Genomic DNA, 23315 nt, shown 5'->3' on the forward strand with positions numbered 1-23315 from the left:
TGCCACTGATCACAACCCTCTGAGTCCTGTCACACAGCCAGCTCTCAATCCACCTCACTGTCACCTCATCTAACCCGCACTTCCTCAGCTTCCTAATGAGGATGTTATGGGAGACAGTGTCAAAAACCTTGCTAAAGTCAAGGTAGATGACATCTACAGCTCTCCCCTCATCCAGCTAACCAGTTACATCATCACAGAAGGCCATCAAATTGGTCAAACATGATTTACCCTTGGTAAATCCGTGTTGACCACTTCCAATAACTCCCTGTTCCTCAATGTGCTTATCTCATCTATAAAGTACAGAAGGTGGTGCTGATGTGATGAAGAGTAGGATGAGCCTCATGGAATTCCTGTTGCAAACAAAGACTGTGACGGAAGATTGTGGGATGGGTAGAACAGTTGTTGCTTTATCCTTATGCTGTTATCTGGTACTGGAAGTGGTTAACAAACTGATCTCCGACAGCCTATCTAGTTGATCCTCTACTATCCACTCTATTTGTTTTGCTGCTGCTTCTTTTCCAGCAAGTTCAGGGTATAGAATAGTAGGTATGACAACTATAGTTGTACATTTTATTTGAAGTACTGCACAATAGGAGCAGCATACCTTTGCCTAGAATGCTGAAGATAAAATGCTTTCCCAGGAAGTAACTTCTAAAGTCATGTTCTTATAATCTATGGCTTGCAGCTTCACATCTGCTCTTGGGTGATTCAGAATCCAGCTACCTCCTTGTGGATGACATACTAGCTGTCATTCAGAGTCCCTCTGATCTGAAGATCACTTTTTTGCCTGTTGCTTCAGTTGTGTCTTTGCAAGGTTTATCCATGTAGGATAGCAACTGTTAGCCCAAATCACAGAACAGTGAAAGGCTGTTCTGTTAGTAGTGGCTCCTTCCTTCTCTGTTTCCCCCAAAAGCTTTGGAAACCAGTCCAAAACAGAGAAGTGTCATTCTGAGTACTTTATTGACGTGTTTCCAGATAAACCTATGTAATGGCACTACTCAGAGTCTTTGGTTTTTTGTTTGTTTGGGGTTTTTTTGCTTAACCTATGAAGCAAAGTTTTAGCAAACTGAAGTTTCAGAACTTCAGTTTGAATCCACATATCAGGGTTCTTTGGGTAGGATGAAGCATTGTTCATGGGCTCATTTCTTAGCATTCGTTTCTACAAGGGGATCAAACTTCCAGGGAAGCACAACAACCTGACAGTGTTTGTTATCCTTGCATCACACCATATTTTACAGTAAATTTCTTTGAGCAAGCACTGAACATATGAGTTGTGCCTGCCTAAGAGGGAATATGTTGCTGTTCATTCTTCCTCCTTGCTCTGTGTTAGTTTGCTGTTTTGTTGTGGAGTGTACAGTTGTCTTTGTGCTCTTTTTACCGGAGTTTCTTGCATGTCCAAGAATGGAAAAGTGTTTGGTTAGTGCTTTTTCTCTTCTGCATGAGGATCCTGATAATAATGGTAACGATAAATTGGAGCTTTTGTTTGCCTAACTAAAATTTGTCTCTCAGCTTTGTTTCACCCTTTTCTTGTCATCCCTTCTCCAGGACCAAGTACTACCTGCCAGGAAGATTCCTGTGCGAATCAGGGCATCTGTAATCAGCAATGGGAAGGCTTCACCTGTGATTGCTCCATGACTTCATATTCTGGGAGCCAGTGTAATGATCGTAAGTAGGCTTTTCCATTGGTGAGCTGTGAGTTCTGACAGATGGGAACACAGAGAACAAATGATTAGTTTTACTTTCAATTGAAATACAACATCAAAGCCAAACTGTTTTTTTCTGGCAAGTTTCAAAAGCATAGAGCAGGTTATTTTTTTTTCTCGTCAAAATGAAAATATGCAATTCAGTATTGGTTAGTTTTGGGTTTTTTTTCTTCTTTTTAAAAGCTAACTCAACCAGACCAACGATTGCAATTGATGTTAATGGAATTCCTGGTTTGGAGAAACCAGAAATGACTTGTATATATTGTGTGTAATATTTACATAGGTACAAAATGGCTGGGTTTTGTGTACTGAATTATGCCCTGAGGTTTTCATTCAAACCTTGGTGACAAAGACACGGAATCCATGTAAAACTGCCGACCAGTGTTCTAGATTGTCTTCTACTGAATTACTACCTGTATGCTAAGATGAAAAATTGGGTGCTGTTTGCTAGAATGTTCAGTTAAAACAAGGTGGTCAATTAAACATACAGCAACAGTTTTGTGCTTCTTGGCATATTGTTTTGCTTGATCTCAAAACATTGCATTTTCTTCTTGGCCAATTATTATTCAGATCGCTGATAAAATAATTAAATAAAACCCTGAAGTCTTCCTTTGGGGGCAGATAATCAGCTTTCAGACATTCCCTCTGCTCATCCTGATATGGTCTTTGCTCCTGCCTGGAGGGAGCAGACCAGTTCAGCTCTACTCTCTCCCCACTTCTATTATTTAAGGTGGCCATTAGTCCCCTTCTCCCTGCCTGCTCCGAGGCGGGGAACAAAGGAGCGTATTATAAGTGCTGTAGTAAGCATAACAGTAGGCTTCAATAAGTTGGTTCTTTGTGCTTGTAAATTCTAAGAGCAGAAAAGACTCTTATAGTGCACTCTGACCACCTGCGTCTCACAAGCTGCTGCTTTTCATTAAGGGGATTTGAGGTAGACTTTATTAGTGGGACTAGCGAGGTCCATGCAGTATTGGTGCCACAGCACTGTCATATCTGCAACCTTTCCCCTATAAGTTTGAGATGTGGCTGAATTGATGGCGCAAATGACAAGCTGTTTAACATGTGGTGACAGTCTGTTTCTGCTGAAGGCCAAAAAGCTTTTTTTTGAGTCATTCATAAAATGTGGTGTTATCTGCATTGGTTTCCCCTTTCTCCTAAGAACGAAAGGCCTATCAGCATTCGTACTTTGACAGGGGCTTTATAAGGAGGTTACTACAGACACAGATTTGTAGGCTGTAATGCCACATCTAATTTTGGGTTATTTTGGAATCCAGAATGACTCCTTTGGGTCCAGAAGACATATTTCATATTGGAGCCCCAAGATTTGGCTCCGATTTTCTATGTTCTGGTTTGCTTTTGTCAATCGGAGACCCAGTTCCTCATTCTTGCAGTACATTTTCAGTCATTCAGTTTAGGCTTGCTAACCATAGCACATTATAAAACTGTTGCGTAAAGGAAATGCTACTTTGAATCCTGTTGTGCTGTATTTAAGTATATGTCCAGGAAATCTCTGAAGAGATTATTGATACTGTCAGGTTTGTTTTTAATGTGCTGGGCTTCACAGCTCCAGAATGTTGCAGTGCCCTTGTTACGCCATTGCTAATGACTCAGAGCAGGCTCTGAAGTGTCGGGAAGCCAGATTCCTGTGTCTGTAATTGGGGATTCCTTGCTGCTTTTGAAAGCTAGCAGCTGGAAACCATGCAGAGCAGAGACGGGGGTTTGATATGAGTGGGGGTGATGTGGGCAACGTAGTATTCAGCCTCCCAGTGTCAGGCCTGGCTGGTGATTTAGAAATGCTCACAGCAGGGTGTGGGTTTCAAATTGGTCTGGAAAGGTAAGTCATGTGGACTTCTCCTGGAACACAATGAGACTTCAATCAGGATCTTCAAAAAGTGCGTATAACATCTTTTTGTGTTTTTTTTTAGTCTTTTCCATGTATTGGGACATTGAAGACATAGTTCTACTCCTGGTTGTCTGATGAAGTTATGAAGTGGTGTGGGTTGTGGAGAAGGAGAAGGCTTCCTTCCTGTTCCTGTCTGTTAGATATGGTTGCTATGTTATACCTGAGTCTAATGGAAGTATAGGCACTTGTATGTTAATTGAATTAAATGTTCTTTAGACTGGATTTTAGTGCAAGTAATGGCAGGGGGAGATAACTTCTGTGTAACCTGAAGCCTTGCTATTATTTAGAAATGCATCAGGCTCTTAGGTAGAACTTTTTTTTTTCCACAGGAGTCTAATTCTATTAATTTTGTAGATGGCTATTTCTGTTTTATGAGCAACTTGTGGTCTCCCACTGATGTAATATGAAATATTGAAGTCAATAGAACAGGTCTAGATTTACACAGTGGAAACAGTAGCAAAAAGAGGACTTACTGAATATATTTTGTCTTTCCATTTCTGTTAATTCAAGTGTCCACACGGGAAAATTGGTGTTTCCATGTGTTTGATGCAGTATATTTTAGTGCCTCTGAGACAGATATGTGGCATGTTTGGTATTCTCTTCAATTATTCTTGATGATCTCTTTATATTATCCCCAGTTAACTATTGGTAGGTGTGATTCGTTATTTGTGAGTGTAAACTTTGCCAAGTCATTCGGACTTATCAATACTCAAGAAACCTTGGTGCGCCGATATGTTTTTGCTTTTTAATTTTTGTCCCAGGACTGCGCCATTGAGCATCCGAATTCAGATGCAATTGGCTTGGAACTGCTGTTTCTGAAAGGTGAAGGAAAAGCATGGGTGGCAGAGATGCACCGTGTACATCTATAGACAAGTTTGTATTTTCACTAGTGTTGTTTAACAAGACAAGGATTTCAATTCCTGATGATGATACAACCTTAATTTTTAACTGTTCTTGTACAGCTCTGTTTTAGATATTCTTTACACTGTAAGAATCAAGATTCCTCAGAATAAGAAATTAATAGAACCCATGGGGGCATAAATTCAGTTTTAGTATGTTTCATTTTGAGTTGTATCATTTCTTGTGCCAATGTTAAGAAACAAAACCAACAAAAAACAGACACCCCCTGCCTTCAAATGTATTTGAGGTCTGTTGTACAAAAGTGAATTTAAAGCTCTGCCTTGCATACCAGCCAGCATTAACACTTATAAAGAAAGGTAGAAATAGAAGCAATGCTACTATTCGGGATATGCTGGTTCTATTCTCCTTGCCATTTAAGATCTGTTTTCATTTTTGAAGTGGTCCCTCATTCTTCAATCTCTATAGATATTCTAATCAGTCCAGATTGAAAGACCAATATATCTGGTCTTTCAACCTATTTTCAGAATTTGTTTGTTACTCTAAGATGTAGGAAATCAGCATTAATATACTGCAATTGATACTTAAGAATATTAAACAACCTCAGTGTGTCAAACTCTTGCTTAGACTGTTCAAATGTGTAACTTTGGGCAGATAAGGTATCAGAATTAGAAAGTAACCCACAATGTTAGTGAAGCGTCTTGCATCTGTGGTGGACTCCATCCTGCTACTGTTCTTTATCGTGATATGAGATGAAAACATGGTAGTTAAAGACTCCAGGTTACCTGAGATGCGGGTTGTCCTTTGAACAGCTTTACAGATTCTTTAACTTTTTCAAGTTCTTTCTATCTGATCAAACAATGACTTTTTTTTTTTTCTCCTCCACGGAGAGAATGCATAAAAAAAGGCTTCAGCAATCTAGCTGATGGGAATGGTATATGTATGCCAAACTAGATCGTTGAAAACACTGCCTGTTACTCAGTGCCTCGTGCAGATGAGTAACATTGAGGGTCAAGCTTTTCAGGATAAATTGCCAGGCTAACACAAGTATGTATTAATGGAGGCTGTTTGTCTGTAAAAGATCAATAACCTGCAGCAGTGACTAGTGCAAGCACAATATAAAGCACTTTTTCAAACAGCTTTTTTTTGTTGTTGAAACAGTGAAGTCCATCTGCTGACTATTGATTGGCTTTTTAGGGGGGTTATTTATTCATTTATTTATAAACTCTGGGTTGTAATATCCACCTGGTTTACAAACAAGTTTTCCATTTGATAGGTAAAAAGAAAAGACAGCCTGTGTTTGTTTGTCCTCTTGTATGTGTATCTTTCCAGTCTGCGTGCTTTTCAAAGAGCCTGTTGATAAGCAGAGCAATCCTCTAACCTTCCAGTGTGATTGTTTGGGTAAGTGGTGCTTGTTTTTTGTCTGAAGGAGAGGTAATATACAGGGCTGTTGTTCTTTTGGTGCAATATGTTACATTTTTCCTCCAAGATTCTTTTCCATGTGATGCATAACCTATATGCTTCTACTGTCTTTCTGTGAATCACATTTGGAGGGAAAGATTAGAGGGAAAGGGAGTCATGGTGACTTTGCTCTTTTGTTCATTAATTTGGCACTGTCACAGGAAGAGCTTTTGATAACTTCAGCTCTGTAATCATAGTGAGTGAGGCTTACTCACTAGCCAAAATCTTTTTTTTTTTTTTTTTTTTTTACCTTGACTTAAAAGGAGCAATATCAAAATTAGCAGAACAAGTCTAAGAGCAATACTTTAGAGTAAAGCACAGAGCATTTTGGATTGAATGAGGAAGACTGAAGCTGGCCTTTCTGCCACATGTGTTTTCTAGGTGAGGTGCTAGGGATGTCAGAGGATACCCATCCCTCTTTGACTAATACCCTTCCTTTTTTTTGCCCCCTCTGCGCAAATGAGTGAATGAGTAACTAAGCAGATTGACGCTTCTAGAGCATTGTCTGTAGACTAGGTTGCAAAAAGGCGGTGTTGGAAGCAGCTTCCCTCACCCCTGCTTAAATAGCATGGCAGAATAGTCATTAGAAGAGACTGCTAGCAAGGCGAATGGCTGAAGTAGTAACTGTTACTTTATGGTGATGGCTTTATTCTGATGTGCATGTGAGCCATTTGCACACCACGCTTGTTTTGTCTGTGTCACTGAGCAGTTACAGCTATCTCCATGACAGGATTCAGACCCCCAGTTAGGAGATGGACCCTATTCTCTCTCCCTCAGTATTTTGTGTTTTTCACCATCTGGGCCAATTTTTGTCCAGACTTCCTGACCTCCCTTAATGTCAATGCCAGCAGGCTCAGCTTGATTTACTTATAGAAACCCTCTTCATTGTTCATGTTTAATTATCACCCATTCATTTCTAATGTGCCCAGCTTATCACTTACTGAGTCAGAGAGCAAGAGGTTGCTAGTGTGTAGAAAATAAATCTGCATAGACTTCATTAGTCATGCATGGCTAAACCAGTCAGCTGTTTAAATATCAGCACGCTTAGGGATTTGCCTTTGATACTACGGAGACATCCGCCCTACATTGAAGCAAGAGTCACCTCTGATTTATCTTGAGTGAATCATACTTCATTACAGCAGGTCAGGCACCCTGCCTGCTTCTTACTTCCCTCCTCATGCTTCACCCTTGCTTACTGAGTGCTTTTTTACGTACCCTCTACTATAACTAGTGTTTTCTGGCTCATGGCTCATTTTCAGTTCCTACCCTAAGCCTTTGGTGTCCTGAATGACCTTATCCTCTGAGAATTGGGATAAAAGGGGGAGGAAGTGCATTGGTATATGATGTAAATTGTACTATTGTGATTTGCATTGTGAACTCTGCCTTTACCCTTCTTACCATTGTTTACTTTCATTTGCACTGTAACTCCAAGAACCGGGACATCTTTGGGGCAAGGATCCAGTGCTTACTTCTTATTAAAGCACCATGTACTTTTCTGATGCTTAGTAATAACCCACTAGATAATTGCTTTAGCACTTGAGTGGTTTAAGAATGCTTGTTGCTTTTTTTGTGTACTGAAAGGCATTTTTCCTCCTTGTAAAACATCAGGTCAGGCTGTAGATCGAGAGCTTGCTTGCCTGCTTCATGTTCCCTTTGGGAGTCATCTAGGATGGATAGTGTTGTTGATATCAGAGGGAGGAATTTAGGTGTCCCTGTTTTGTGTGAGAAAGAGGGAATTTGAGTGACAGGTGCTTTTTGGAATTGCTTCGTCTGTACCTTTCAACTTCTCAAGGTGCCCTGACAGACAAGTGTTTCCTTTTACTTTATCCTTTTGTAATGCCCAAAATGCAACTAGGTCCCTAGTGAGTAATTTAATTACGATTGCTTCAACAGCTTGGCAGAAGGAGCATTTAGGATGAGAGCTGCAATCAGTCACTGATATCTGTGCACACCTGGCTGCTGTCAGCACATAAGCTATGGTCCAGCCGTGCTACAGACTTCAATAGGGTGGAAGGAAAGAGACTTTTTACAGGTGGCAGTGATTACAGCTTCTGTTATCAACCTTTGAGCAGTTCAAGCAATTACTTAATTCTCTTCCTGACACTGCTCAGCAGCTATGCCATTTTCATAAACATGTCACAAAAGGCTCTTGCCACAATTTTGTTCCTTGTGATCTCTGCTCTCTTTGACAGTATTTTTTTACGTGATACATTTTGGTAGTCATGGCAATAATTATCGCTTTTCATGTTATAAGTAGCTGAGTGAGTGGTATTGTGTCCTGGGTATTTTGCTCGGTGGAAGAGCTGGCCTCTGAAACTGTTTTCAGTAATGGCACACCCAGGGTGTGATCTCTGATAAGACATTGATGTAAGTCGACAGCAGTAACAGAAATGTGGTACAGCAAAATAGGAATCTCTGTTCTGTCACTCCAAGCTCTGTTTGCTGCTGCTGATCTCTAAGTACATCTTTCCACTAAATGTAAGTTAATTTATTAAGTGTTCTAAATTGTCAAGTGTAACAAGGATTTGATTAATTTTTAATGTAGCTTTTTCCTTGTAATATCCTGCATATGTTCATATTTGCTTTAAGAAGCAGTAGATGTAAAAACTCAGGAAAACACCAAAATAATCTTCAACCATCAGTTTGACTCTTCAAAGATTCTTTTCTTCTCATATCAGCTTCTCCACAGAAGATGGTACAGCCTGAATTTGGAAGCTGATGGCAAATGTATGTAGCATCGTATTTTGTAGGCAAAAGTCACCCCGAGCTTGAGAACCGTTATTTTAAGTTATTTTTTTTTTCACACAGTGCTGTGAAACTTCTATCCTCAATTGTATTGCACAAATACTGTAGATGAATCTTACACCAGTTAAAGTTTCATCAGCGTGAGGTATTTTGGGTGCCACATGGTATGCAGATGGTGTATCTACTTTTGTAGAGAAGGGGAAAACCCTTGCAAAAGCCTGTTAATCTTGCAGCTGTTGCTGTTGATCTGCAACAGGATACCCCAGTCACCAATCCAGGTGAAAGTACAGGTGGCTTTGTTGCCTCCATTCCCCTATGAATCTGCCATAACTGGCACTATGGATTATGAAAATGTGTTTCCCATGTTGGGCCAAATGTCAATGGAAGCTCTGGCTTGTAATAATCTTTAATCTCTTTTTTTCCCGCAACCAGGTTTTGTGTGCTCTCGCATCTTTGCAGTGCCCAACTGGGTTAGATATCTGTGCTTCTACTCCATTGCTTTAAGTCTGATATGTGGTAAGTGGAGTGTAATGGTGTTAATGAGATGGGATAGGTTCGCTTAGTGCTTGCCCAGACAGCATGGAGTTGTCTGTTGTAGCACATGCTGTATTGCCTTCTCATCCCTGTAGGGTCCTCAAGGTGATTATTGTTTATTTCCCAGGCTGCCTACATAGAAAACAGTTTGCAAAGAGAAGTCTGCATTAATAGGTGAGAACAGATAGATGGAGATTGAAGTTGGTCTTTGGATTTTATGGACTAGACTTCTTTTGCAGTAACACTTCCAAATACAAAATAATTCCTTTGATTTCAGTGAGGTAACTCGAGATTTATGCCAGTATCGGCAGATCAAAAACTGTCATGGGATTCTCTGAGTCCACATATCAAATATACCTAATTGTTTTGTATTTAAGATTTATATTTTTTTATATACCTTAGACTGAAAGCTGCCTTTACGTTTAGTCATTAGCGTGGATAAGTGTATGTCATAAAATATTTACAGGTCATAGGTAGCTGAGAGAATGCCAATGTGCAGAGAGATGTAAGCAGTGCTAGAATTTTATTTTTTTTTTTCTTCTTGCAGACTTTTGAGCCTTCGAGTCTGGGGCTACATAAGGGAGGAGGCTAGAGTGAGTAGGGAGAGAGAGAGAGACATCTTGTATGCTTGTCCTGGGTTTTTTTTGCAATGGAAATTATTAACAGAAAAACAAAGGCAGGAGGAGTCAGAGTTCCTGAAGGAGATTCTTGTTCAACTATCCAGGCTGCCTAATGTACTAATTATTGCCTGTCATTGGAAGAAGGCTAGCTATTGATCTCCAGTGGAGTTTAGCTGTATATAGGGACATATCTTTATTACATTGCAATCTTGTTACCCAGGAGCTGCTATAATAATCTCAGCTGTGGAACATTGGGGATTAGATGCAAAACCTTAATTACAGTTTAATGATCCCCGAGGGGCAGATTGAAACTGACTGCTTGGGTACCTGTGAAACAAGCTTTGCGAGGAGGGAGCCTTTTTTGGTGGATTTGATTATCTTTATGGAGGTGTTTCACTGCGTACTGTCATCCGAGGTCTGTGCAAATACTAGGAGTGGAGCCTGGGACTTCACTTGTCTTCTGCTGTCCTTAGAGATTTTGGGCCACAAAGGAATTTCCCTGATTGTGAAGAAAATAGGCTTTTCAGTTAAAAAAAAAAAAAAAAAAAAGAGAGGGAGCTCACATGACATGGTTTGTATTAGGGGGTAAGCGTTAACTGAAACCCCAGTTAGCTAATGGCTGTCTACAGAAGAGAAAGCTTCCAAATCTGTGAATGTTCATTTCAAACTCTTAGGTACATACAGAACTCATAAAAATTTTTCTTGGGTGGTAGTTTAATCAGAGAAAACTGCACATTTAGGGAAAGCAAAACTTTGCATATTGTAGTGAAAATGTTAGAAAAGTTCTGGACAGAAAAAAATGAAGAAGGAATAAAAAAGTGGGATGTGGTTGATTTCATCGTTTTCTAAACAAAGTTCAGGATTCATTGGCTGTGTCAGAATGATTTTATCTTGAAAATTAGCACAGAGAGCTTAAAAACCTGAGAAAGAAGACAACTAGTCTTAGTTTCAAAGTGTTGACCGAAGTTAGTTCATCCTCCTCTATCGAGAGGTTTATGATTTAGTCAGTGTTTCCCTGAGGCTCTTCCCAGACCTCTGTGCTGGAGATGAGCAGGGTGGACTTGTGGTTACCTCCCTGGACTGGAAAGTGCCTTTCAGGATGTTTCTATTGCCAGCAGGGTTCTCAAGAGGGTGATCTTGAATGGGATGGGGAAAGAGAGTAGGAAATGACTCCCTTCCCAGGAAAGGAGAGTTGACAGATCTCCATAGTGTGGTTTTGTTCAAATGCCTCCAAGCCTCACCCTGAGAGAAGTCATGCTTGAGTCCATTTGAGTCACTGTCTCAGATAATACTACTGACCTGTAGGCCAGAGTGTCTTGACTAGACTCTGGCTTTAATAATACACCTGCCAAATAATAAGCAATTATTTCTTCCAGAGAGACTCTGGCACGTTGATTTTGAAGGAAGTGTGGTTGGAGCTCTCTCGTCTTCCTCTTGTCTCTGGTCTGAAACCTGACTGCAGTGCTTGGCCACAGCAAAGCTGATGTCAGGTTTGCAGGCTTCCCATAACTATCTGTCATATTTCTTTTCTTTTTTTTCCTTTTTCAGATTGCACTAAATGACCTTCTGTCTGTTACATTTCTGCCCTGCTGATCTCAGGCAAATGATGAAGATAGATAGCAATATCACAAGCCATCCATCATACAGTTTGTAGGTCCCTTAGAAGCATCTGTGTCTTTAATAGTTCATCTGTCACAGATATTCTTATAATTGAAAACCAAAGAAATGCTGAAGAGGGAACTAATAATGGTATTTCTTGTTACTGCTGGAGCCTTCAGCAGTCAGGTGTCTTTTGCTTGGAAATGCAGACTGTCATGAGAAGTGCCTGGGTTTAAACCAGGGTTTAAATTATGGATCCAAGCTAATTGCACGTTACAGAAGGTAACTGACGTCAGCAAAGACTCATTTTTCTCTTTGCTGTTGTAACACTGGATTGGTTGTGTTACCAGTGCAGAATGGACTGAGCAGACCTGGCTTTCAAGCCCTTGCTCTGTGTGAATGAGCAGAAGTTCTCGGAAGCAGTGACTGTGAATCTGACTGCTGGCAAATGACTGTAAGCACTTCAGCTATGTGGCAAGAGAAAATCTGGTAGAGGGAGCGTGTGTGTGTGAGATACCAATATCGATCTCAAGGTCAATGGGCACAATGTTTGACTCCAGAAAATATGCAAAGTTACCCAATGGGGCATGATGTTGATCTCACAACAGCACTGTCAGCTGTGCAGCATACCTATGCGGTAGATGAGTTGCCATACATAGATACCTGAAATACCTGTCTGGAGTATTGCGGAGTTGCATGCATTTCCATGGTATGTTAGACCAGGTACGACACTGTGTTAATCCTGCATGTTTAAATTTAGGGTTAGCCTGGATTCCTGCACATGATGCTGCAGCAGATAGTGCTGGAGACCAGGATGAAACAAGAATAAACTTGGAAGTATTCACTAAAGTGCAGCTAGGTACAGCACAATACTTGAGATGGAGCAGAAAGTAAGATCAACTATATCCTCCTGCAGAGACCCCTGCGTTTGCCTGCCTCCTTTAGAAGCCAGGACACTTAAATACTTTCTGTTGCAAAGATCAATTTCTAACTGAGTTCAGTCAATGAAGTAGAAACTAACCAGGTTTTCATACTTTCACTGTTGCCAGGAAATTCTTATTTATGACCAGTAAGACCAGTAAGATAGGAACCAGTTGGGTAACTTAAGTTGCTTGCTCTCAGGTGCTCTGTAAGCATACCTCCATGTTTGGGAGCAAATACTGGAAAGGGTGGAACAGGTTTGAGTTTCCTCCAACTCCTCCTTCTAAATGGAAAAAGGCTTTTTTTCTTTTCCAGTACCAAATAGGTAGAAGTATAGATCTTTAGTCTTGGCAAGTTTAGTACTTGGAAACTTGTTTTCTTTGCCCACCTTAAGCACAGGAGATTCAGACTTGCGAGAAGAGGGTGCTCACAGCTGCGCTAGGCCTGCTGGCAAATAGCATTCAGTACAGATGGTTGTCTGCCCACACGTCTCTATTTATGAAGAGGCCCCCAGTGTTTATGTTAATGGTGATGAGTTTGAGAGCTAAAAATAGGGAGTTGTTTGTTGTTCATTTGTTCTTTATAGATCTGCAGTGAACTTTTTTTATAAAGCACAAATTCGATAGAGAGATTTGTTAACCTGTTAGAAGAGCAGGCTGTCAAAAAGCCAAGCTGCAGATGTCTGAAGTGCTGAAATACTTATTCCTTGTATCTTATATTTATTCCCTTCACTCCACGAGATGGTGCTGTGTTCCCACAGACCCCAGGTTTCCTTTGCTTGGCTTTTCCCAGGCCCTGGGTGGGTGTTTGGAATACAAAAACCTGAAATGAAGTTAGAAAGAATCTCTATCTCTCCAACTTCCTTTTTCTCCTCTCCAAATTAATCTCAGAAAGAGGTTTTCTAAAATCACCTAAGGCTTTGTATAGTCCTCTGCAGTTTATATCTTCCTCAATGTTTAGCGAGTCCTGTGGCTCTGCCATGACTTAAGAGGACTTGGGAAACCCTCTGGAGGCTACTTCAAGATGCCATAGTTTCAGAGCAGCCATACTAAATAGCAAACAGTAAAGCTGAGGCTGTGTCTTGTTGTCTGTGGTCATTCCTTGTTGATAGCCTGCTTAAGTCATGAAGGTGGTTGCATTTTGCAGAGGTATGCCTAGTTCCACATTTATTTATGTATTTTAGGTCTTGTGCAAAATGTTCCAGGGCTTCAGCCCTGGAAACTTAAATTATCTGATCATGTCACTTAAAATAATTAGCAGTTCTGCTCTCGTCATTCACCTATTTATGTGGAGGCTGTGGTTTTGGGACCTCTTGTGTGTCTTTTGTCCTGTTTTCAATTAGACTTGGACTAGAGAAATACTGGTCTGGTGATACTGTCCTTGCAAGGAGGAAACATTGGAAGCTGGTGTTTGAAAAGGCTGAAGTCCACTGAGCTGCTGCCGCAAGGTGGAAAGAGGCTCTTGGGAAATACAAAGAAAAGTAACTTTTCACAAGCTGGCCAGGGTATTAGCCTGCCTTGGGTTGCTAAAATGAGTTTAATGTCAGTGTGGAAAGTGATAGAAGTGACTCACTAGTTATTTTTGAAGTTATGGATAAAAAACTTCCATTTGCTCTGCAGAAGAGCTTCTTTCTTTACAGAAACAGGTGCCTGGGGTGAAAGGCTTCTTCACCCATTGCGTGTCCCTGGAGCCTGCCGTTTTTGCTTCTTGATTACCACACATACCTTCGTGTATTGTAGATGCATGTTCTTCACAGCTCTGCCTCACATTTCCTCATGCTTCTGTAAAGAACAGTCTGACCTTGCTTGTCCTCCCGCTTATGTTCTTAGCGTTTTCCAAAAGCTTGAACTTGCACTTTACTGTTTTTCTGCTGACTGAGAGTGGATTCCTGATTTATAATTTCTAATCTCAAATCCCCGTAAGTGGTGTGGAGGTGATGAGTAGAGAAGAGGTACAGAATCCTTACGTGCCTAAATGATACTGAGACCAAGTTCCCTCCCCACTTTTTAACTCCTTATAACTAGTCCTAATTAATGTGGAACAACTACAAGTCTAGGGCAAGTCAGTAACAGTTTTCCATTTCAAATACCTGAATACCTTTCAGCAGACCTCCTAATGCACATCTTACAATTTTCGTAACTGTTACATTTCACTCAATTTGGGAACTTTAGGACCTAACTAAATTGATGAGACCATTGTATAAGGATTTTTTCTTACTTAGCTTGGGACACATTCTGGACATGAGCTGCAGTTTCTGCCAACAGCCATTAATCCCCATGAGCTACAGCGTGTAAATACCATGTCATGCATCTTCTCCAGGGTAAGAGAAGCTAGTTATCTGGATACCTCTAGCAAGTTTTTGAAGTTGCTAGTAATTGTTCCAATGCTCAAATCTCTTCTCTGATTTCTCACTCTAATTTTAATACCCAGATACAACTTCAGAAATACTTCTGAGTGTGATCAGATGTACACCAGAGAGATTTTTAACCTCGGAGGTGGTGGTTCTCGTTGCTTCTTGGTCAGTGTCCTACCTCTGCAAGTATAAAAATTTAGCAATAAATAAAAAGTAGGCTGCACTGATTGTTTTTTTCTCTGTAAGTCCTCCCCAGAAACTTATCTGGGGATGTCTTATCTTGGTGTAGTATTTATGGCTTCAAGGCATAGGGTGTTGAAAAGTATGATCAAGACTTTGTAGACCTATGGGGGTGTTTTGTGCACACAATGTGACATTTCCTTTGTCCTCTTCAAAAATATGCATGTTAGCAAATAACTGAACTCTTCTTGCTGTTCCAATTAAGTGACTCGTCTACTACATGTAGGTTTTACTGTGCTTTGAAACCCAGACTGGATCACAATGTGTCAGGAACTTGAGGGCCTTTTGGATATGAAAGCAGGGGCATGGGTGAGGTAGAGCACAAAGCACGATGTGTTCTGTATAGGGAACTTTCGATCTAACAAGAGTAGCGTCAACTAAGTACAGCTTTTTGTCTTTGCTCACTCTGCCACCACTGGTGGAATGCAGACTTCTGACTTCCTTCTCTGTTGCTGTCTTCTCTCTAACTCAGGGTTTGCTATTTTGAGTGAGAGAAAGGGTTCGTTGTCTTTTCCATGTGCTTTCTTCTGAAGGCAGCCCAGGGCCTGCACAGAGGAGCAGCTGTGAGTCGACAGAGCTTGCAGTAAAACAGCAGGAGGACACATCAGAGCAGAAGGAATTGAATTCTCCAGAGACAGTTTTTAAACTATTAAGCACTGAGCAAAGTTTCCGTTGCTCCTTGTTTGTTTGCTTGTTTGGGGTTTTTGTTTTGATTTTTAAGGGAAATAGGTTCCCTTTGGCATTTGCTGCTGGTGCCTTATGCATCTTTTCAATCTAGGAGCTGCTAACTACAGCAAGTAGCGAGATTGTTTCATGTCAAGTGGGGCTGCCTCTTTGAAAGGCAGTTAGAAGGTGGCAGGGACTAGCTAGTATGCTATTAGTTACATATCTTCCTCTGCTTCAAATCTGGCTCAGGCTCTGAGAAAGTAACAGTCGTTACACTTTGATGGCAAGTACGTAGCTTATGTTGGGGGATGTTTTGGGGAATTGGAAGGAGATGTCAAAGAGTTCTTTAGGAAAAGCTTCAACATCAGAACAATTTTGGCTCTAATTAGGGCTTGTAGTCACAGCAGAGAGGTTGGAAGCTAAATAAGTTTTGTATGTTGCCCAGGTAAGTAAATACCACCCAGTGAATGCTGAAAACTCTAGTTTCTTTTTATTGGAAATCCAACATGAAATTTTGACGGAGCCACTGTTCACGATCTCTAGCATTTGCCCTTTGCGGGCTTTGGCTTGGTTGATATTTTGTTAGTGCTAGTCCTCTCAGAAAAAAAAGGTTAAGCTCAGATATTCTTAGAAACCTGTAAAATTTGCGAACCTGATAACAGAAGTATTTCTTCGTAACTGCAATAGAAAGGTCCTTGGTACCAGAAATCCTATGCTTTCAATCAGCAGCACAATACAGACTCCAGCAAGCGCAGTGATCAGCTTCAGTAATCTCCAAAGATGTCTGCAGAATCCACCTCTTCTGTTTCACACACCAAAGAAAAGGAAAAATGACTATTTGCCTTAAGTAGGACATAGCAAGGCCCACAATCTTTCTATGTCTTGAACCTTCTGGCCTGGGCAGTAAAGCTGTCTGCGCCCTTTTGATCCAGGAAATCTCCCATAGTAGAGTTCTGCTGGACTCTCTGAGGAAAACTAAGTTTTCTCTTCTAATGTGATGTTAGCGTTGGCCTTTGTTTAACTGCTTCCTTTCTGCATGGAAGTTATAGAGCCCCGTCCCCTGCATTTTTTAGGGAGCAAATTCTGCCTAAGATTTTCCCTTGTTAGTAATTGTGGGGTGTTGTGGAGGCCTTGTCTGGGCTGCTGCAATTCATGTGTTAGTGTCTTTGCTTTATCCATTCACCTCTGTCCATGAGCTCAACTGAACTACGCTGGTTTGCATCATAAGTAGGTATAATTGTAGGTCCTTTGAGTCTTCTGCTTGCTGCCTGGTAAGTGTCTTCATAGACACAGCTCAAGAGCCTGAAAATGCGTATTTGAAGCTAGGTGGGCATACTGTGCCAGTTCACCGCTGGTTCTTCAAACAGCATGCTCAGTGTTGGTCAGTTCATCTAAAGACACAGTCATTAATGAGCTTTAAGAAAAAGAAGATAAAATGAAGTTTATTCTAGTAAAATAAAGGGTTAAGTATTTAGAAAAGAATTTGAAAACAGTTGTGGGACAGGAGCTTCTGAAAGCCTAATTTATAAGCTTTTTTCAAAATGCTTTCAAAAAGCAATTTCATACTCCTGAATTAGGTTACTTATTCTCCTGTGCCTAATGTTAGTGTTACATACACCCCTCAGATTTGCAAAGAGATCAGTCAAATCAAATTTTAAATTTCTGCCTGCCACTTTAGCTCCCTGTATGGGTTTCCTTCCATACTTTTTTCCACAATTTGCTGCTTACTTATTACAGGTGGTGGCCAGTCACAGCAGGCATTTTCTTTTCCAGAGGCAGCTGTGGAGCTTCACCATCTGAGTGTTTGCTTCATTATTCTGACTCCAAGTAGAGGATTCTTTTGCTACTCTTGTCTGCCTTTCTGCTTCAGGACAAGTGAACCTAAAAATGTTTCACTTGCATATTTACTGATGAGCAGTAGAGAGAAGCCTGGTAAAGACAGCGCTGAATTGTTTAAGAATGGTTAAGTTCAGACTGCATGGGAACATCCTCCTACTTTGCAAACTAAATGGAGCACTTGATGATGTCAGCTTGCTTCAGCATTATGAAGAGGATAAATTTGATAATTACTAAACACAGCTGAAAAAAATCTGTGCTTTTTATCTCCTGCCATACATGTTACCAGTTTCAGGGGATCCTAATTCAGCATTTCTCTGACATCATAGGATCTGTTCCTGATTGCACAAATGGTGTTTGTAAGTTATCTCATCTGAAGAACAAGAAACCATTTCAATCAGCTGGGCAAGGATGCTGAGGCACCTTAAAAGCTGAGAAGATTCAGCAATGAAGGTGAATGGAGGAATGAATGTATATATAAAAAAAGAGTAAAGGAGCAATCCTTCTGTGTCACAGCTGAAGTATTTCTCAATTTTCTGGGAGCATCTTTGGATGAGAAGGAAGGATTTTCATTGTTTACATGAAGGAAATTTAATGGCCGTTGAGAGTAGTAATGAATAAAGCAATTCTAAAGCAACCCTGCGAAGAACCCAGCAGTTAAAAAACAAACAAAAAAAACAACCAAAAGTCAAAACCTCCCACAAAAAAAACTATGCATCTGCTCTGTTTCTAATGGTCTGATGATTTCTGGTGATAAAAGTAGGTAGGTAGAAAATGTGGATTATTTCTTTATCCCTTCTGCTGCTTCTTTTCTAGTAATTACACAGCATTAGTATGTAGTCAATTAGAAGGCAAATGTTCTGGAAATGTCTCCCCTCCTACTGCCATAAATCCCTTTGCCTTGGTCCGCAAAATTAACTATTCTTTCTTTGAGTAAAGACTTAATATTGGAATGACTTGTTGTCATGAAGGTTGGCTCTGTGTATCTCTAGAAGAGGGTATAGCCACTCAGAGTTAGGCTTTGTTGATGCAGTAAATGAACCCTTTGGCTGTATAGTACCCGTGCATTCTAACTTCCCTGAAGATAAAAAGGGGTTATTTTGTGGGTGAACATTGGACTGCAATGAATATCGACTGAATGTAGAGAGAAGATAGCACTATACCATTGCCTAAGCTGTTCCTGAAGTTCTGGAAGTATGCAATTACAGTAAGTAGCTGGAGGTTTCTTTCATTCTACCTAGGTTGAGACTATTCCTCTCTGGTTTCCTTCAGCTGGTTAGATATGCTGCCTTGAGAGAGTATTTTTACTACCTTGAAAGGATAATACCACACACAGTGCAACGTACTTCCTTCTTAGGGCTGATGCAGCCCTCTCTTCTGAAGTACAAGTCCAAAGTGTTAGCTGGGGGTACTTGCCTTCCCTACTTCTTGTGTGGGGATCTCTGTCCCTGAGCAACCTTGAAGAGCTGCTGTTGCTCTTCATTTCACAGTCTTCCTCTTCCTGTCAGGAGAGCACCCTACTGCTGATCAAGTGCCAAGCATTTGCTGTATTATTTGGTTAATGTGATGGATGCCTCTTTCTCTGCCTTCTCACTGTTTGGAGCCAAAACGTGGGATTGTAAGTTAGAAGGTGATTAATCTTTCCTAATGGGACTCTGTGCTTCAAGCAGGATCTCACCCACCGCGTCTTCATTAGCCTCGACCAAAGCCTGCATTACCTCAGATTAGGTAATTGGTCATTTATAACACAGGAGAAGGAGGGGGGAAAGGGCTTATGAAAAAGTGTCAACTAAATTAAGGGCATTAAAATTTAATTCCTGTTATCCAAGAATTCTGGGAGGCAGCATTTAATCAGGCATGCAGTTGAAAACCTCCCATAACCAGAGGGTTCAGGCACAGTGAGAATGGTCTTAGTCTGTGGAAGGAGGCGTGTAGTAGTAATGGATATGGCCTCTGCATGCACTGTGCTATGAAACAGTAAGTCAGTTTAAGGTTACTTACGTAAGTTTAGAATCTCTTCATATTTACCCAGTGGGACAGAACTTGCAACTTGAAACCACACACTCTCTCTTATATTGGTTAGCTGAAGCTTTTCTGAAGAAGCAGTAAAGATGTGTTCTACAAAACCCCCTCATCTGTTTCCACACTTCCTCAGGAGCGCTCTTGTCCAGACAGCTTGGAATCTTGGGTAGATAGGAATGGCTGTCAAGAGGGTGTTGCTAGATGACATACAGTCTTTTTGGCAAATTCACGTTTTTTGTTCTGCTTGGTGTTTTTGTTCCCAAAATAATGATAAAATGTTGTATATGGTGTATCCCCGGGCAGTAAACATGATGCAGCCATAACTAAGGAATGAAGCAAACAGGTTAAGCTATATAATTCTGCAGTACTTTTCAGAGTCCATGAAAATTACTTTCCTGCTGTGCTGTAATGCTTTTGGCAGATACACATATTGGAAAGATCAAACATTTACAAATGTCTGTGGGCCTGCAAAAGATTTGACTGTGGTCTACTCATAAAGAATGAAGACAATACGTGATGGTAATATTCCTAGCCGTGCCGTTAATCTTGAGCCTCCATCCTTGTATTTTATGGAAAACCTTAGTAAAAATAAACAATGAGGAAGAAAAATAATTGGTCTTATGATAAAGGTATTGCATGGCTAGAAGAGGATATTGCATCTTCCAGTGACTGATGGTTACCAGGAGGGCTCTCTGGCATGCAGCAGTGTGTTGAGAAGTTTCCTTAAACCCAGAAGCCCTTGGGATTTTTCAAGAGTTTTGTTTTATGAGTTCTAAAAGGGTTTATACGTCTGTGGTTTTCTTATTAAGACAATATAAAAATTCAGCTCAGGCCTTCTTCACAGGTTTGTCTGCTCCAGTTGTCCCTCCCTTAGAAGCTGTCTTGCTTCACCCTTCAGCAGAGTCCAGCCAGAATGGTTCTCTGTGTAGCTGTTCTGGGAGGTCAAGGTATTTCAGAACTGTACTTTTGATATGTTGGTGATGCTACGAGTGGATTTTAGTGTGAAATGCAGAGAGGCAGAAGGCTGCAAGGGACCTCAGGAGTTATTGCTTCCAGTACTGTGCTTTGGTAGGGGAACCATATTTCTTAATACTTTTCATAAATACATGAAGCTTTATCTCTCGATTAGAGCATTTTTTTTGCCCCTGTTCCCTGTAAAGGCTTTTTAAAAGCTTCATTACTCTGCTGATTAGAAACCTTTGTCTAATTTCCAGTCTAAATTTATTCTTTGGCAGTTTATAACCATCTGTTCTTGTACCAGTATTGTCCTTTAGTTAAATAGTAATTTCTACTCCTCAGCTATTTCTACCCCCGGGTATTTGTGCACAGCAAATGTATCCCCTCTCAACATTTATTTAGCTGGTCTGAACAAGCCAAGCTCTTTGAATATTCTTTTTATCAGATAGGGTAGTCAGTCCCCTGGTGGCCTTTTTCTGCATCTGTTTCGGTTCATTTTTCTTGACCAATATTGTACATGCATTGGCATTTGTTTGTGTTTAGAAAGCACGACCATGACTTTTTGAAAAAAGTTTTTGTGTTTTTTCTGGTTATTTTGTGGAAGTATGACTCTTATCCAAATTGTACTGGTTTTCCTGGCAAGTTTTACCTTCGTTGATGCTCAGGAAATAGGGAAAACTAATGGTGGTAATGCCTGTGCAGTGCTGGCACAAGACTAAATGAAGACTTGTTTGTAAACCTTGGAGTATGTTGTGTTTGTCGTTTTTCTCCCAGCATTTCCATAAGCAGCTGCAGACTCCTGCTGCTATCCTCTTCAGAGGTGCTTTGTGGTGCTTTCCTGGTCTGGCAGAGTTGTTTCTTGGTAAGCAAACCTTGGTGAAACTTGGCAGATTTGGTTACACTGTAGACTTACTCTTATGGGGGTTACATAGATACCTGCCACATAGGCACATTTGAACGAGTCAAACTCCCATTATGGTCAGTGAAGAGCAACAGAACCCTCCAGGGCCTGAATAATCTAATTCTAAAATAGGTATATTTAAAGCTTGTTACTCTCTATTGCTTATGAACACCCTTATAGTTAGGATGATGCATTCTGTTAGTTGATTAAACCCACCTTTGTGTTGTTTTCCATAGCCCGTATTAGCAAAATGGAATTAATAGCAGTTACGTGTCTTTCAGATGCATGGTAAGGAAAAGCACAAAAGGCTGCAGGGCCATTCAGGGTTTCGAAATTGTACAAGAAAGGTGGGGAAAAGCAGAGAATAAATGACAGTCTGGTTGAATGATTGCCTGTGGGAAGGTCTTGTCTTTGTCAGTAACTAAAAGATTATTCAGTCTCTCTCTTTTGGAAGCTGAGGCCTTGTCTTATCAAAGAATCATAGAATGGTTTGGGTTGGAAGGGCCCTTGAAGATCATCAAGTTCCAACCCCCCTCTAGTTCCAACACCTTCCACTAGGCCACGTTGCTCAAAGCCCCATCCAACCTGGCCTTGAATACTTCTGGGGATGGGGCATCCACAACTTCCCTGGGCAACCTGTTCCAGTGTCTCACCACCCTGACAGTGAAAAATTTCTTCCTTCTATCTAATCTAAATCTAACCTTTCTTAAGGAAGAAGGGCAAAGAAAAGTAAAAGGAAGAATTAAAACCTGCAGCGGCTCAAAGGTTTGGAGGACTTCAGGGTGGATGTGGTCCCAGAATGTGTGTTCTTTGGCATCCTGGTGAAATCCCGGGTTTCTTTTTTTTTCTGTAGAACACCAACAATTGCCTCCTTTTTCTTTAGACTCATTTTCCTGCACCTCTCTACAACGGCTCAAGTGATTACCAGTTCTCTTGGCAAGTTTGGTAGCAAGCCAAGACAAAACAGATGTGGCATGTCAGGGGCTCTTGTCTCTTCTCTGAAAGGGCATACAAAGAAGAAATATTATGTATCGAGGGTGTCTCAGAAGCTTGCTCTAATGCTGAACTTACTTGATGGAAACAGGTCTGCAACATAAGCCAGTTCTTCCCAAGCAGCACAGCAAGATGATTTTTTTTTTTTTTAAGGGATTGGGGAGAGACGGATGAAGGATAACAAGTCAGGAGATAAGCTGATGTGCCCTTATTTTGGCCCTGCACCATTTCAGAGAAACAGAATAAGGTTACTTATCACTCACTTCATTAAAAGAAGGGAAGTCTCTTAAAGGAGCCTCATCTGTTGAGCAGATAGTGTTGATACTAATGAAAAGGAAGACTGATAAGAACTGTCTAGTAGCTAATGTACTGTTTACTGGTATAAATGAGTAGAATTTAGGGAGTGACAGATAAAAGTAAGCAACACATGGCGTGAGTGTAAATGGTTCCCAAGACTTTTTAAAGTCTTGAACATGTAAGGTTAGCAAGAAGTGCTGGGAAGCATTCGACTATTGAAGGAGAACTGGGCCTAAGTGAGTGGGCATATTGCTTGATTTCTATGTTTATTTCTCTCTAGTCTGCTGAAATGGGGCACGCATCAAGTGCTAAGCATATAATTTTTGAAGTGTAGAAATGTTCCTGCCTAGTAAGAGAAATCTGCTGAATAATCAAGCCCCTCGAAGGAGAAAAGGAATGTGAATATTATAGGATGTGTGGGGTTTTAAGGCATTTATGGTGTTGTCCTATGCCAAAATACAGGCAGTGTGACCTCAATCTAAAGAACGGGAGGCCATTTCTTGTATGCAGTGCTTTTGAGATATTGAGGAGCTGTTTGCAGAATTAGGCTGTATAAATGTATAACCCTTTATAAAGCAATTCTAACATTTTTACACTTCATGATTAGATTTTATAGGTTGTGATAAATAAGTACAAGTATACAAGAAAAAGGAAAAGACCTAACAATAAATCTTAGCAAAAGTCAATAACCATGGGGTTTTTTTTT

General features: G+C 40.6%; 1 protein-coding gene across 1 annotated transcript in view; it reads left to right on the top strand.

Moving 5' to 3' along the window:
* The window catches only part of NRXN3 (neurexin 3), a gene marked incomplete at its 3' end in the record, with an annotated part of 723331 nt that overhangs the window by 429202 nt on the left and 270814 nt on the right, over positions 1 to 23315 (top strand). Inside the window, exon 16 of the mRNA XM_009887058.1 lies at positions 1546 to 1665. Within this exon, the coding sequence (XP_009885360.1) occupies positions 1546 to 1665 (120 nt within the window). The remainder of the gene's footprint in view (positions 1 to 1545; positions 1666 to 23315) is intronic.

The sequence above is a fragment of the Charadrius vociferus genome, unplaced genomic scaffold (genome assembly GCF_000708025.1).
Source record: "Charadrius vociferus isolate BGI_N301 unplaced genomic scaffold, ASM70802v2 scaffold14, whole genome shotgun sequence".
Lineage (NCBI taxonomy): Eukaryota > Metazoa > Chordata > Aves > Charadriiformes > Charadriidae > Charadrius > Charadrius vociferus.